This window comes from Ailuropoda melanoleuca, chromosome 11, assembly GCF_002007445.2.
Source record: "Ailuropoda melanoleuca isolate Jingjing chromosome 11, ASM200744v2, whole genome shotgun sequence".
Lineage (NCBI taxonomy): Eukaryota > Metazoa > Chordata > Mammalia > Carnivora > Ursidae > Ailuropoda > Ailuropoda melanoleuca.
This window is the reverse complement of record NC_048228.1, coordinates 41,476,233-41,490,457: the sequence shown is the minus strand read 5'-3', so window position 1 is coordinate 41,490,457 and position 14,225 is coordinate 41,476,233. Positions and strand designations below refer to the sequence as shown.

General features: G+C 34.6%; 2 protein-coding genes across 14 annotated transcripts in view; one reads left to right on the top strand and one right to left on the bottom strand.

Annotated features, from left to right (window-relative positions):
* PTPN13 (protein tyrosine phosphatase non-receptor type 13) overlaps positions 1-14,225 on the top strand; it is a 193,061-nt gene that overhangs the window by 76,838 nt on the left and 101,998 nt on the right. For all 13 annotated transcript variants that reach the window (XM_019806210.2, XM_019806223.2, XM_019806208.2 and 10 more), the window contains 3 exons: positions 4,970-5,035; positions 7,164-7,349; positions 12,423-12,510. In XM_019806210.2, the coding sequence (XP_019661769.2) occupies positions 4,970-5,035; positions 7,164-7,349; positions 12,423-12,510 (340 nt within the window). The remainder of the gene's footprint in view (positions 1-4,969; positions 5,036-7,163; positions 7,350-12,422; positions 12,511-14,225) is intronic.
* Positions 11,230-11,745, bottom strand: LOC105240258 (40S ribosomal protein S24-like). Its single transcript, XM_034672011.1, has one exon. It carries the CDS (start codon positions 11,743-11,745, stop codon positions 11,230-11,232), a length of 516 nt encoding a protein of 171 aa, XP_034527902.1.

The following is a 14,225-nucleotide window of genomic DNA, read 5'->3' as shown; positions in this document are numbered from 1 at the left end:
GTACAGGTATTTATGAATTCTTGAAAGCAATTAAAATCCACGATAAAAGAAAAAAGTGCTTAGTAGAGATTTCAGGTGTTTAAGTGCTTTTCATTTGCTGAAGGCTTTCGCATTTTGCCCTGTAAGTCAAGATACCCAAACTGGTCAACGAAGTGATTTGACACCTCCCTATTATGAGGCTGAGTATTTAGGAGCCCTTGCTGGGGTGGGTGTAGGACTGTTGCCATTATTATGTTAAAGTAAGTCGATTTCTTAGTGGATCTAATTGGAACTTCTACTTTACCTCATGCCTCAAAAGCTCCAGTGCAATTGTAAGTATAAAGAAAATCAAAAACAAGTTTCTTGATCCCATTCCTGTTTGCAATGTAAATATAAAGCAAAGGTCAGAGGAATGGTCATATATTCAAGTATTCTTTTTTTGGTCGGGGGGGAGCAAAAGAACATATATTTATGGAAACATACTAACTTGATATTGTTAGTATGGAAATTAAAATTAAAAATCACTATTCTAGTATTCTGATTTTAATGGGACAGGTGTGTGTTGAAAAACAGGATGGTAATTGCATTTCATGACTTTAATGAGTTAAGGATATGTCATTAACTAGTATCCAATACATGCTTACGGTTACTTTTAAAAAACAATACTAAGTGCCTAGTACAGTATTGTGAATAATGAGTGCTTAGTAAGATCTTGATGCATAAAAATGTTCTCTTATTCAATCGAACTGGCTTTGTAAACTGTGTATGTACAGTTGTATAAAAAAAAAATTTACCTCACTACCAGCTCTATAAAAAGGCACTTTCATTTATTTGCCTTAAGATTTTACTTTTCAAGATAACACACCTCTTTAAAAACTACACAAGTTTATACAGGTCACACTAAGCTTTTTGATCCTCTGGCTTTTATGTTTACTTGGTAATTGTTCACTTCCTGCTTGCATAGCAAATGATGTGCTTAATTTGGCAGTTCTTTTGCAATCAATTTAATGGGATTGGAACCTGAATCAAATTCTTGTTGTGATTTGTCTTCAGGAATATTGATATGCCCCAGGGATTTGTACTATATCCCTGATAAACTAAAGGACTCTTAGTTTAAATGTTCATTGCCACTAACTTACAGTCTAAAGGTCAGGAATTATGGCTGCTATTATCTCTGTGCTTCTTGAATGTCAAGGGTCATCTTTATAAGAACAATACTGGAAATTCACCTCTCCAACCTTCGCAGAAGCCTCAGATGAACTTGTCAAAAAAAGACCAGAGGCTCCTGGCTGGCTCAGTCAGGGGGCATGTGACTCCTGATCTCGTAGCTCTAAGTTTGAGCCCCACATTGGGTATAGAGATTACTTAAAAATAAAATCTAAAAAAAAAAAAAAAAATAGACCGAATTCCCTTACACGTAATATATTATACTTACTCTATATTAAATCTCATTAATGCATCCTTTCTCCCCTCCTTCCCATTTGTCTATTCATTCATCCATAAATTTGACAATTATAATTGTTATATCACAGGCAGTATGCAAATCACTAAAAAAGAAAATCCAGGACTGTGTAGTACCTGAGTCCAATATGTAGTAACATCGTTAAATTGAACATTTTAAATGCTGGGGTTGTGGAGATACCTATGTCACATCCACTAGGATGGCTACTATTAAAAGAACAGAAAATAGCAAGTATTATCGAAGATGCAGAGAAAAAGCAACCTTTGTGTACTATTTTTAGGAATATGAAGTGGTGCAACCATTTTGGAAAACTGTGGACGTTCCTGTGTGATTATTGTGTGGTCCAGCAATCTCACTCCTGGGTATATATCCAAAAGAATTCAAAGCAAGATCTTGAAGAGATATTTGCATACTCATATTCAGTGCAGCATTATTCTTAATACCCCATAGGAAGCAACTAAATGTCCATTGATGGATGAATGGATAAAGAAAATGTGGCATACACACCCATGGAATATTATGCAGCCTTTAAAAGGAAGGAAATCCTGCCACATGCTACAACATGGACATTATGCTAAGCAAATAAGCCAATCACACAAAGACAAATACTGATGATTATACTCCTGTGACATATCTAGAATAGCTAGACCATAGAAACAGAAAGTAGAAACGTGATTACCCCGGGCTGGTGAGAGAGGGAAGGAGGAATTTGTGTTTAGTGGGTATTGAGTTTCAGTTTTTCAACATGGAGAAGTTCTAGAGATCTGGCATACAGCAATGTGATTATACCTTGTCTAGTCCATCATGAATGACCTATGCTGAAAACACTTTCTAATCATCTCCCTGTCTCTAGTGTTGACCCTGTCCAGTCTGTTCTTTAAACTACAGTCAATACATTTTTGAAACCCCATATCTGATCTTGCCTTTTTGCTGCTTAAGATTATTCAGATTCTCCATTTCCATTGAAGAAGCCCTAGACCCCTTATCGTGGCCTTTGAGGGTGTACTGCAGCAGCCTTTGCTCTGAGCACTCTTTATCTCAAGCTCTATGCTTCAGCTATTCTAGACCTACTTCAGTGTCTTAGATGTGCTAAGTGCCTATTTTCTTCTTAGCCTTTGCACATTCCTTTCTTTCAGCCTCCAGTACTCTTTCATGCCATCTCAGCTCTTGCCTCATCCCTTCATTGCCTGGCTAACTTTTCCTGTAGATCTAAAGCTTTCTTTTACACTAATTGTGCTCTCTGTCTACTGTCTTGTACATCACATTATCTTGTCTTGTTTGCTATAGTAGAAGGTTTGAGATGGAATGGACCCTGACTGTCCTCCTCATTGTTATTTCCCCTCTGCTCTATCCTGGTAGTTCTCAGAGTGGGGTCCCCCAACCAGCAGCATCAGCATCACATGGGAACTTGTTAGAAAAGCAAGTTCTGAGACCCCACACCAGATCTACTAAATCAGAGACCCTAGAGGTAGGACCCTGTGTCTGCGTTTTACCAGAAGATTCAGATCTGTGTTGAAGTTGGAGAACCATTACTCTATGCAGTATCTGCCTCTTAGAGGCTCTGAAAATTTGTTGAGTGAGTAGAAACAATTCGGGATTTTTTTCACCCAAAGATATTTATGCTTTGTTGCTATTAAATGCATAGTCATGCAATCTCAAGGTAATATTAGTTAACTGTTTCTTTAGAGATGTGAATGAAATATAACTGTACATGAAAGAGAATGCTTTATCCTGTTCGGGAAAATTTATATGGCATTCGTCTCTAGACCATCAATAATGTGTAGGAATTTTATTGACAGATGAAGAAAGAAAGAAAGAACTACCCAAGAAAAATTGAGAAACAGAGGGATTTATTTTGGCAACAGAGAATTATTTAGTAGTGCTGAAGTGTTTAGGTTATGATATGTGAAGGAGTAATAACAGAAGGAAAACTTATAAATCTGTCTAGAGGAAGGAGGTGGAGGCAAGTCAGAGTGAGCCCTGTTTGTCATTATGAAGAACTGGGATTTTTTTTTTTAATTGGGAACAATGAAAATATTTGAAAAGAGGAACAATTTTTCTAATCTGGGATTTGGAATAATCGAGGAAACGAATTTGGAGTAGGTTAAAGTGTTGTGAAATTGTAAGAGGATACACAGTTTTATTTGTGCATACCTCACCTGTTTCTAAAGAGGATTTGAGACAGTTTAGAGATTAAAAAATAAAGGTGAGAAAATAAGAGCAAAGTGAAAATAAATGGCAAGAAAATAAGATGGTACTGGAGTAAGACTGGTGCAAAAAAATGCATGTAGTAAGATTATGCAGTATTGATAGAGATGGGCTAAAAGTCTCTAAATTTCTTAACAGGAAGACAAATGGGAAATGTTTACTTAAAACTGTCCTCACTTTCATCTCACTTCCTGTTTCACAGGAAAGAAGTAGAAGCAGTCAGGAGAAACTTTTCCCAGGATCCCACTACCAGATTACTCACATAAATTCCCATCTTCCCTGTCTCCTTACCACAGATGAACCATCCGTGCTCCTCCATAAAGCCAGCTTCTTCACTTTAGCTTCCACTCCTCCCACTTCCTCAACAATGTTCTCCCAGCAACCTCTGCTCTCTCCTGCAGTTCCAGTTTTCCCTGTTGGATCACTCCTATTAGCATAAAAATGTGTTGTTATTTTTCTAATCTTTAAGAAGCACACAAACAATGCAAAAAAACCTTTTGTCACCCAGCTTCTTTCTCCATCCATTTTTAGTAAGAAAAATGCTAATCAAAACTTCATTGGGAAAAAAAAAAAAAACCTTCCATGAGATTTTTTTTTTCCTCTTTTCACATTGGCAAAAATCTAGATCTTTGTAGCACATTGTATAGACAAGGCTTGTGAAAAAAATCTCTTATATGTTGCTGGCAGAAATGCAAAATGATACAACTTCTGTGTAGGGGAATCCAATGATGTGTATCAAAACTACAGAAGATTTACCCTCTAATCCATAATCTCAGAGAATCAATTCAAGAGAAATACCTGCATGTACAAAATTACATCATATATATCTCTTGTTAAATTAAAAATGCCAAGTCCAGAGTAATTGTTAAAGCTTCTGACATTTATAAAAATAGATATTTGTGGGGCACATGGCTGGCTCAGTCTATAGAGCATGCAAGTCTTGGGGTCATGAGTTTGAGCCCCACATTGGGCATAAAGATTAATTAAAAAAAAAAAAGGAAGAAAAAAAAGAAAATATATTTGCATGAGTTTGCGTAAAGAAACTTTAAAATAAATAAGTAAAAATATCATTCATAGATGATAGGCTGGGGAATTATGGGGAAAAATCTGTTCTGATAATTTCCAGTCTTTTCTATTTTAAGCTCTCACATTTATGTAAAATATGAAATAATGATTTTTCTCAAATCACGTGTTATACTTTATCTGGGACCCAAAAAAAAGTCATGAATATACAGTACTTGCTAAGTTGTTTTTTTTAGTACTTGCTAAAGTTTTAAATTTTATTTTACCATAAAGTGATTTTTTAAATTCTATTCCTAGATCCATATTTATTCTCTTGGAATGACATTGTATTGGGGGGCTGATCACGAAGTGCCTCAGAGCCAAGTAAGTCAGATTGTCACATCTGTACAACTTTACCCTTTTTAGAAAGCTCTTCCGTGAATATTTATGTTCTATAGCATGTTTTCAGGCATACCAGCATTTCTGTGCTGTTTGTTTACATTAACAATGTCATACTCAGCATGAAATAATAAAGTACTAAAGGCATTATTGTTCTCAGAATGTTCTTAGAATTATAGCAATTACTATTTATGTTTCAACAATTCAGTCTGTGAAATGTAGTGGCCTCTTCAAAAATTATAGCAAAAGAAATGGGAGTCCACAAGAAATGGGAGTCCACTGTATTTCTTCTAATGTAATGACTGATAAGAGAGAATGTAAATGTTGGTGATTCATTCTTGAACTAAAGTGATAACCTTGTTTAGTGCAGACACATAGGAATAGTAGCTCAATATCTCAAAATATAGTTTATATTTCATTACTTTTTTTCCTTAACACTTCAAAATCATACTTCACTAAGCCTATGGCAGCAGACACCAACATTAAAGCAACACTTTCTGAAGTCTTGGGCCTTTGGACTATTTCTAGTCCTTATTTTCTAGAATAACTGATTCCTGAAGACCCAGTATAAAAATAATAATAAATTGTAATTGAAAATTTTAAAATAACTATTTCATCAAAGCGAAGATATACAGAATTAGGTTTTATTTTAGGCATTTAGAAGTCAAAAAAAACCAACCCTAGGTATAAGGGTGGTTTTGTTTTGTTTTTTATCAAATTAAGAAGTAAACAAGCATTTTAGGCTTTTATTCCAAAATTCAGAGAACCTAAGATACATGAAAGATGGATGATATCTTCAACTTGGTTTGATCTCATTTTTGTATCATGAAAAATACTGTGTATTTACTCTCTCTCTTCAGTTTCAATGTTATAAATATAGGTGAAAAGGTTAAATTATTACTGGAAATAATGGTGTCATATATTGTACAACCTAACTTAGGTGTAAAACGTGATCACAGCCTATGATTAACACTTTATACTCTTCAGACAACCACAAATTTAGTCAATATCAATAATGTATAAATTGAAGAGGAAGTATAAGCTTTCACTTGTATTTTGCTATCAGAAATCGTAATCATTTTGCAAATATTTAATACCATTTCAAAAGTATTAAGCCCCTATCTTGTGTCAGACACTGTACTAGACACTAGGAATGTAATGGCCCGTGCCTGTGGGGTACATCCACAGGGACAGGCAAAAAATAACTAATTATAACAATGTGTGAATGCTATGTTGGGAAATGGAGGGTGCTGTGGAAAACCAGAGTTGGAGCCTCTAACTAGACTTAGAGGGTTAGGTGAGTTAATTAAAGGGCACTGCATCTAAGCAGAGATCTAAAGGATGACATAATAACCAAATGGATGAGAAGTGGAAAGGAAGGGTCACAGGACAAACATGCTTTCACCAAAGTGGTTGTACCAGTTTAAACTCCCACCAACAATGTTTTTCTCTTATCAGTACTTCAGATTATCAGTCTTTTTATTTTTAGCCGTTCTGTTGAGCTGTGTAGTGGCTTCTTTATTGTGGTTTTTATTTGCATTTTTTAGTATACTTATTGGACATTTGGGTAGAATATTCTACAAATCATGTCAACTAATTAAAAAATCTTACATTCCAGTTTCTCTGTTTCACCAGCATAATGAGAACTTATATTTAAATGATCTGAAGTCATTGCCATATTTGAAATCCAAGTTATCATCAGAGTGTCAAATTATATTTAATATATATTGAATATATTACATTTTTTTGATTGTTAGGAAATCATTTGTTCACTTAAAATGCACATACACACACACACATTCATGTAATGCCTACCAAAATATTTGAATACCTGAGGAATTCCATTTCTTTATCATACAAAAAAACCCTGAGTCTCTCTGTAATACTTCCTATCTTGGAAGAGGTATGTTAACCATCTTCTGCTAATAATTTTTTGGGGTTATGAAAAGGTAAAATGTATTAAAATATATATACTGCTAGATAAGGAGTTCCTTTCCTCCAAGTATTTGAAGTGCGTTTGGTGTGGTTCCTGTGACTCCTGAAATGACTTATTTCATGTTGGATAAGATTTACACACGCTTACCAAAATGGCTTTTCCTTTCTTTATATTCAGCCTATCAAGCTTGGAGATCATCTCAACAGCATACTGCTTGGAATGTGTGAAGATGTTATTTATGCTCGAGTTTCTGTTCGGACTGTTCTGGATGCATGCAGTGCCCACATTAGGAATAGCAATTGTGCACCCTCATTTTCCTATGTAAAACAGTTGGTAAAACTGGTTCTGGGAAATCTTTCTGGGGTAAGCTACAGTTCCAGCTGGTACATACAGTCCTATTTTAAAATTTAGCAGAATATCACAAAAAAATTTTTAAAGATACTATAGGTAGTATTTTTCAGTGGAGTCTAGGAACAGGACATTAAATTTCTTGTTCTAATGTTGTTTATTTGAAATAGGACTTAAAATTTAGAAGCCTGTTGCAATAACTTAGTCTCCTAGATTTTACGAGAATTTTTCTTATTTTAGAACATACTAGAGCTGAAAATGTCTGCTCTTGCCTCCTTTTTTTTACATCGTAAGGAGCTTCCAGCAAGCGGTTCTGTCTATTGTGAAAAATGCATTGACATACAAAATGGGTTTCAGTATTAATAATGCACTTTCTATTGCTTTATACATCTTTCTTGGCTACTTACTTGTCTGAACCCCTTGAGTATTCCCAAAACCCTTCCCACCTTCTATGGACACTGTCACCTGGATGTAGGGGGTGACACATGCTTGTATCCCTGCTAGATTGCCCCAAGACCTGGACTCTCCCACTCTCTCTTGCCATAGATATGAACAAATCCACAAATAACAAACCCTGTATCTATAGTCCCACCTCTGCAAATCACGTGTTATACTTTATCTGGTGGGACAAAAAGACATGAATATATAGTACTTGGACACTCCTTGGTTTTTGATATCTGATATAGATCCAGACTTTATCTGCTCTTACCCTTTAGAGTTATGGTACCTGAGTGAGGTCCTTCTTCTTTGTGTGAAGTACAAATTTGCCACTGTCACAGTGTTCTTGATGGCTTCTTACTTCTTCTTCCCTAGGGGTTTATTTTTGCCATCTTACCAGGATGTTGTATGGCTGGCAGGGGTATATCCAAATTCCATGCAGTTCTCTAGTTGACAAGAAACAGGCTCATAGGTTCTTCCAGGCAAATGGTTTGTAAACTGTACCCCGTGCAGCCTTTGTACTTCTGTAGTGAAAGAATCTAGATAGTAGAGGCAGAGTGAATGGGTTCTTGGCTGATTATTTCCCCTCCTTAACTAAAGCTGCTCCAGTTTTAATTTACGTATTTGTTTATATTCCTGCATCTGATTTTTTTTTGAACAAAGGTAAAGCTACTAAAAATCCATGAAAGCCCTCTATCCAGACCAAAGTTTCCTACGTATTATCAAATACAGTTTTGTTTTAAAAATTTCTTTGTGATCAAATAATTTTGAGGAAAACCTGTTTAAGAGAAATTAAAATGTATTTTCATTGCAGAACTTCTCAGAGCCTTTAATACACTAGACTATATTACTCACCTTCAAGAGTAGAAATGCATGTAGGTAAAACATTTGCCAAACTTATTTGGGTCTTCTTTTATTTTTAACAGATTTTCTCATAATACTAATGTTCTATAAAACTTCCTTTGAGAAATAGTGATCTGTACTAATTCCTTCACTTTATAAATAAGTAAATTAAGACTCACACAGCTTATGGGGCATATGTTTCCTATTAGTCCAGGGATCTTTCTATTTTACCACATCTCCTCTTAAGACTTTTGTCTTGCTGATTTTATCCCTATAGTAAAATTGCTGCAGTTATTTTTTCTTCCTTCTTTCCATGAAGAAGTATTCCTCCATGGAATTCTGTTGTCCTTCTCATTATTGCCCATATTAGATAAAAGATCTCCATCTCTTTACATTTAGTATTTAAGTCAGTTTATTACAGTGACTGTATATTGCTTGTCTACATGTGAAACCTGTCTAGGTACTACAGAAGATACAAATTTGAGTAAAATATTTGCTCTTCCTTCTAAGAGCTCTTATTTAAAGTTCTACAATCATTTGCTTAATTATAGAATTCAAAGAAGGTATGAAAAGCAATAAGGAAGAATTTTAAAAGCTATGAAGTTTTGAGGGGAAGGATATAAATTATGAATGCATTGAAAAATAGCACTTTGAACTAATTCCAAGAGTCTGATAGAAAGTATTCTAGACAGAGGGAAGGAAGTCTGGATGAGTGCTGTGAATAGGAAAGAGCGGGGTATGTTTGAGGAACAGTATTAAGTCTGATATGGGGTGTGTTGTGGTATTGTTTAGTAGGAGAGAAGAATAGAAGGGTCAGTCGGAATTAGTATACAGGTAGCCTGCCTTTCCAGAGGAAAATTTCTACTAAGAAGAAATAACATTGTTCCCCTCATTTTTCTGTTTCTCTTTCTAGTCTCCTGGACATCACCCAACAGACAGAGCTCCAACAGCTACTGTTGTTGTTTTGTTTTTTAATATTTGTTTTATGCCAGGCACTGTGCTAAGTGGCTTAAGTGCTTTCCCACATTTGTTCATCATAACAATCTCAGGTTACAAGACATACTTTTACCCTCATTTTAGAGATAAAGAAACTAAACGTTAGAGAGATGAAATAATCTGCAGCATGACCACGCACTTTGTAAATGACAGACACAGTTGCAACCTGGATCTCTGACCCCAAAGCCCAAGCTTTTAGCCATTTTGCTCCTCTGAAGCTGTTGTTGCCTCCAGGAGCAGACAGAATGAGTTAGTCTTTTACTCGGGGTGAAATTCATTTCAAGTGACCATAATTCTTATCTACTTAAAGTTAGCATAGAGTGTGAAGTCAGCAGTCCAGCTTACTTGTCTTTGTTCTTCTACTGATTTAATGCTACAGCATTTTTGACATCGATTTTACTTATCTGTAAAATAGGAATAGTAACACATACCATCCACTTGTATTACTGAACAGTTGTGAAGATAATTATTTCAGTGCTGATTCAAGGTTCTTAGAAGTTTTCTTGCTATTTCTTTCCTTGTCTATAGTACAAGGATAATAACCCTACCACATATGGGGTTTTGAGGATTAAATAAAGTATATAAAACACCTAAAGCAGTGCCTGCTTTATGGAAATGTCTCAATAAATGGCAGCTATTATTATAGTCGCATCAGTGCAGGGATTCCCGAAGATGCAGGGTGTTCCTTAGCTCTTCAGTTACTGACAGCATAGTGCAATTCACTACTAGTATCATTTATGTAATTTAAAGGATGACATCATTCCAGAAATATTTCCATTTAAGTCTTCTTATAAGTAGGAAACATAATACCTTGAATATACTACCTTAAACTACTACCATAAGTGGATTTTTAATCCATATTCAAACAAGTTTCACTAATGGAGGAATATTGATTTCTCACATTCTCCCACTAATGGAGGAAAATGATTGTATATATATGTGTGTGTGAACAAACATGTATGCATGCTCTTGATGCCAGATTTAAGTAATTTCTCTTCATCATTATCTTCATCATTATCTCTCCTTCATTTATTTCTTGAAGCTTCTACTGTACTTGATCATCTATATAAAGCCAGTGTTCTAATTTTTCATCCCTTATAATGTGGAATTTGATCAAATTTAATATGCTTTTATTTTATTTTTTAAATAGAATATACTTTTTTTCCATTAATACTTTTTTAAAAATTTTTAATTCCAGTATGGTTTTTTATTTTTAATTCCAGTATGGTTAACATACAGTGTTAGATTAGTTTCAGGTATACAGTATAGTGATTGAATAATTCTATACATCATTGCTTAGTGCTCAACCGCCCATCATGATAAGTGTACTCTTAATCCCCTTTGCCTATTTCACCCATCCCCTCATGCACCTCCCCTCTGATATTCTTTTTTTTTTTTTTTTAAAGATTTTATTTACTTATTCGACAGAGACAGAGACAGCCAGCGAGAGAGGGAACACAAGCAGGGGGAGTGGGAGAGGAAGAAGCAGGCTCGTAGCGGAGGAGCCTGATGTGGGGCTCGATCCCATAATGCCGGGATCACGCCCTGAGCCGAAGGCAGATGCTTAACCGCTGTGCCACCCAGGCGCCCCGCCCCTCTGATATTCTTTATTAATTTTTTAAAAAGTTCTTTGTTTATTAATCCTCTCAAGAAAAATCTGCATAATTACCACAGATAAAGTCGCTGCAGAATCTTTACTCCTTCTGTTGTCCAATCTCCAGCTCACTGCTAGACACTTCCTTTTCTTTTTGCCAGCACCAACATTGGCTTTTGCAGTCCCCCTGACTTTCTTCATTCTGTTCTTGTTTTCCTTTAGCTGTTTTCTTGAGGTCTTTTTCTTCTCATATGGGTCATGTCTTGCCAGTCTGTGTTTGTGTTCATTTTTCTTTGCATAATCCACAGAACCATAAATCATGTCAAAGCCAGCTGTCTTGCTACCACCAAAATGGGCTCTGAGTCCAAACACAAAGATGACATCTGGTGTGGTTTTGTACATTTTGGCTGGTTTTTCCCAAATCTCTGTCTTAGGTACTATTACCTTTCTGGGATGAAGAACATCAGTGACCATTTGTTTCAGCTGAAGTAGTCGGTTGGTCATGAACTTCCTGGTCTGGATAGTTACTGTGTCATTCATGATGGCAGCCAAGTTTCGAGCAGCTAGGGAGGAAAAAAATGATATGCTTTATTTTAAATGAGTACCCTCGGTTAAAGTTAGTAAAGCTTAAGTCTATTCCTTTTGTTATAAAGGAGATTCAGAAGAGCATTGATGTAACTTTAATTGTCATCACTCAATATTTCCGTTTGGTTTAAAGCATTTCTCAAATGTAATTTCTGGCAGAAAAAAATCTAGAAAATTATTTTTGAAAATAGTTAAAATCAATACCCTCAATGCTTAGTTATAATCAGGAGAAAGCCTTATTATACCAGAATTAATGTGTTTTTAAAATCATAATTGAACTCGACTAACTAAACTACATTTAGTTATCAGTTAGGAAAAAAAGAATTCCTCTAGTTGACTGTTTTTAGATGGAACTCATTTTACTACTTCAGTTTGCTAACTTTGTTACCTAGTTAGCAGATAATTCTTCTACAACTCTGTCCTGCCTTTCATTTCCCGAAGATGAATTGGCCTGAACTGAGCTACATAAACCCTATGAAGGAAAACAAAATAACAATAGTAAATGTGGAATGTCTTTACTTAATGCTATACTCCACAAAAATTGTCTAACTAGTGTCATTCTGTAGATAATTACCAGGAAAATGAAAGGAAGATTGTTCTGTCAAACTTGATTTTTTATTATCTGTGTACAGACGGATCAACTTTCCCATAACAGTGAACAAAAGCCTGATCGAAGCCAAGCTATTCGAGACCGATTGAGAGGAAAAGGATTACCAACAGGTAAGAAGAGTATACTAATAGGAAATTTTTAAGTTTTAACCTTATTTCATTGTTTCTTTTAATGAAATCATACCTACTTAGCATGGAAATCTGATAATTGTGTCCATAATTAGAATATAACTATGCAAAGTGGAGACAGGAAACAGGAACACTACTTGTGTTAATATATAAATCCATTAGAATTATGCAAAAAACATTACTAAGAACTCCCACAGTAAATCATTTCCTTTCCAGTATTGTTATTGTAGCAATAATATTTATTTTCTTTATCATGAAATTTTATAATAAAAATATATTTTAAAGCAAGGTGAAAGAACGTTTATAAACATAAACACTACCGAAACAAAGTTTCAGAAAGCAACATTATTTTTGCTGCACTCTGTTTTCTATTCTAGCTATTTTTTTTTTTTTTTCCATGGGAATCACAACCCCATAAGTTGATTTTAGGACTCTCTCTCTATAAATGTATATATATAGAGAGACATAAATATAGTAAGGAAATATATATATATACACACACCTCTTCTTGTAGGTAAAAATCTTTCCCTTTATTTATTTTTTTATTATTATGCTCAATTAGCCAGCATATAGTACATCATTAGTTTTTGATGTAGTGTTCAACGATTCATCAGTTGTGTAGAACCCCCATGCTCATCACAACACATACCCTCACTTTCCCTTTATTTTAGAACTATTCTAGGATTTGAGATATGATCTAGTATGAACCTTGGTGCCAAGAAGAGCAGCACTTCATTAATCCATCAGATTTTCAGTCAGACTCCTGTTTTAGAACTGAGTAATAGAAAATTATAGTTAAATGTCAATAGCAAGCAGAAAGAGTCTTTTTCAAGGGGACATTATGAGCATGTTAATAAGTGAATGTTAGATTTAAATGATTTCTGTTTCTCTTATTTATCATCTTTCTAATTTCTTCCTCCTTTCCACCAATCCCTCTCCCTCCCTTGCTTTCTCTCAGCTTTATTCCTCTCTTCCTTCCTTCCTTATTTCTCTTCCTGTTCTTTTCTTTCTTTATGGAATTCCCTTTTGTCATCTCCATGTATCATTAAATGGCCATGTTATGGAATTGAAGTTGCTTTGCTTGTTTGTTATTTGTTGAGTTAGTAACTGTAACGTTATGTTATTGATTATTAATTTTTAAATAGTTTGTTTTTTCTAAAAATAAGAAATGTTCCTATATATATGAGTCCCCCATTTTATCCCTAGCCAACATAAATTCTATAGAAAAGAAAAAAGCTTACTCTGCCATATTTAGTTTATCAAATTTTAAAGACTCAAGTGTTAGCATATTTTGGATTATATTGCTTTCAATCATTCAGTCTTGTTACAGACATTAATTATTACATACTATTTCAGTGGTAACAATTAGAGATTGAACTGAATCTATATGTAGCTTATAACATACTTTATATAGCAGATTATTTTCTTGTCATTTACATGTACACATATTTTTTTAATAAAAATGTATACAAAGTCAAGCTTTCTGGACATAGATGCTAGGGAGAAGGAAAACCTATATTAAGCACATTAGTTTTTGTAGATGATAAATGAATTTGTCCATTGAATGGTTATGAGAAAAAGTTTTATAAAAATATTAGATATAATAATACTTTTGCAATACAATTATAATGGTCTGTAAAGAAATATATAGCCTCTATAATTTATTTTTTGATAACCTATTTTAAACATTAACTTGT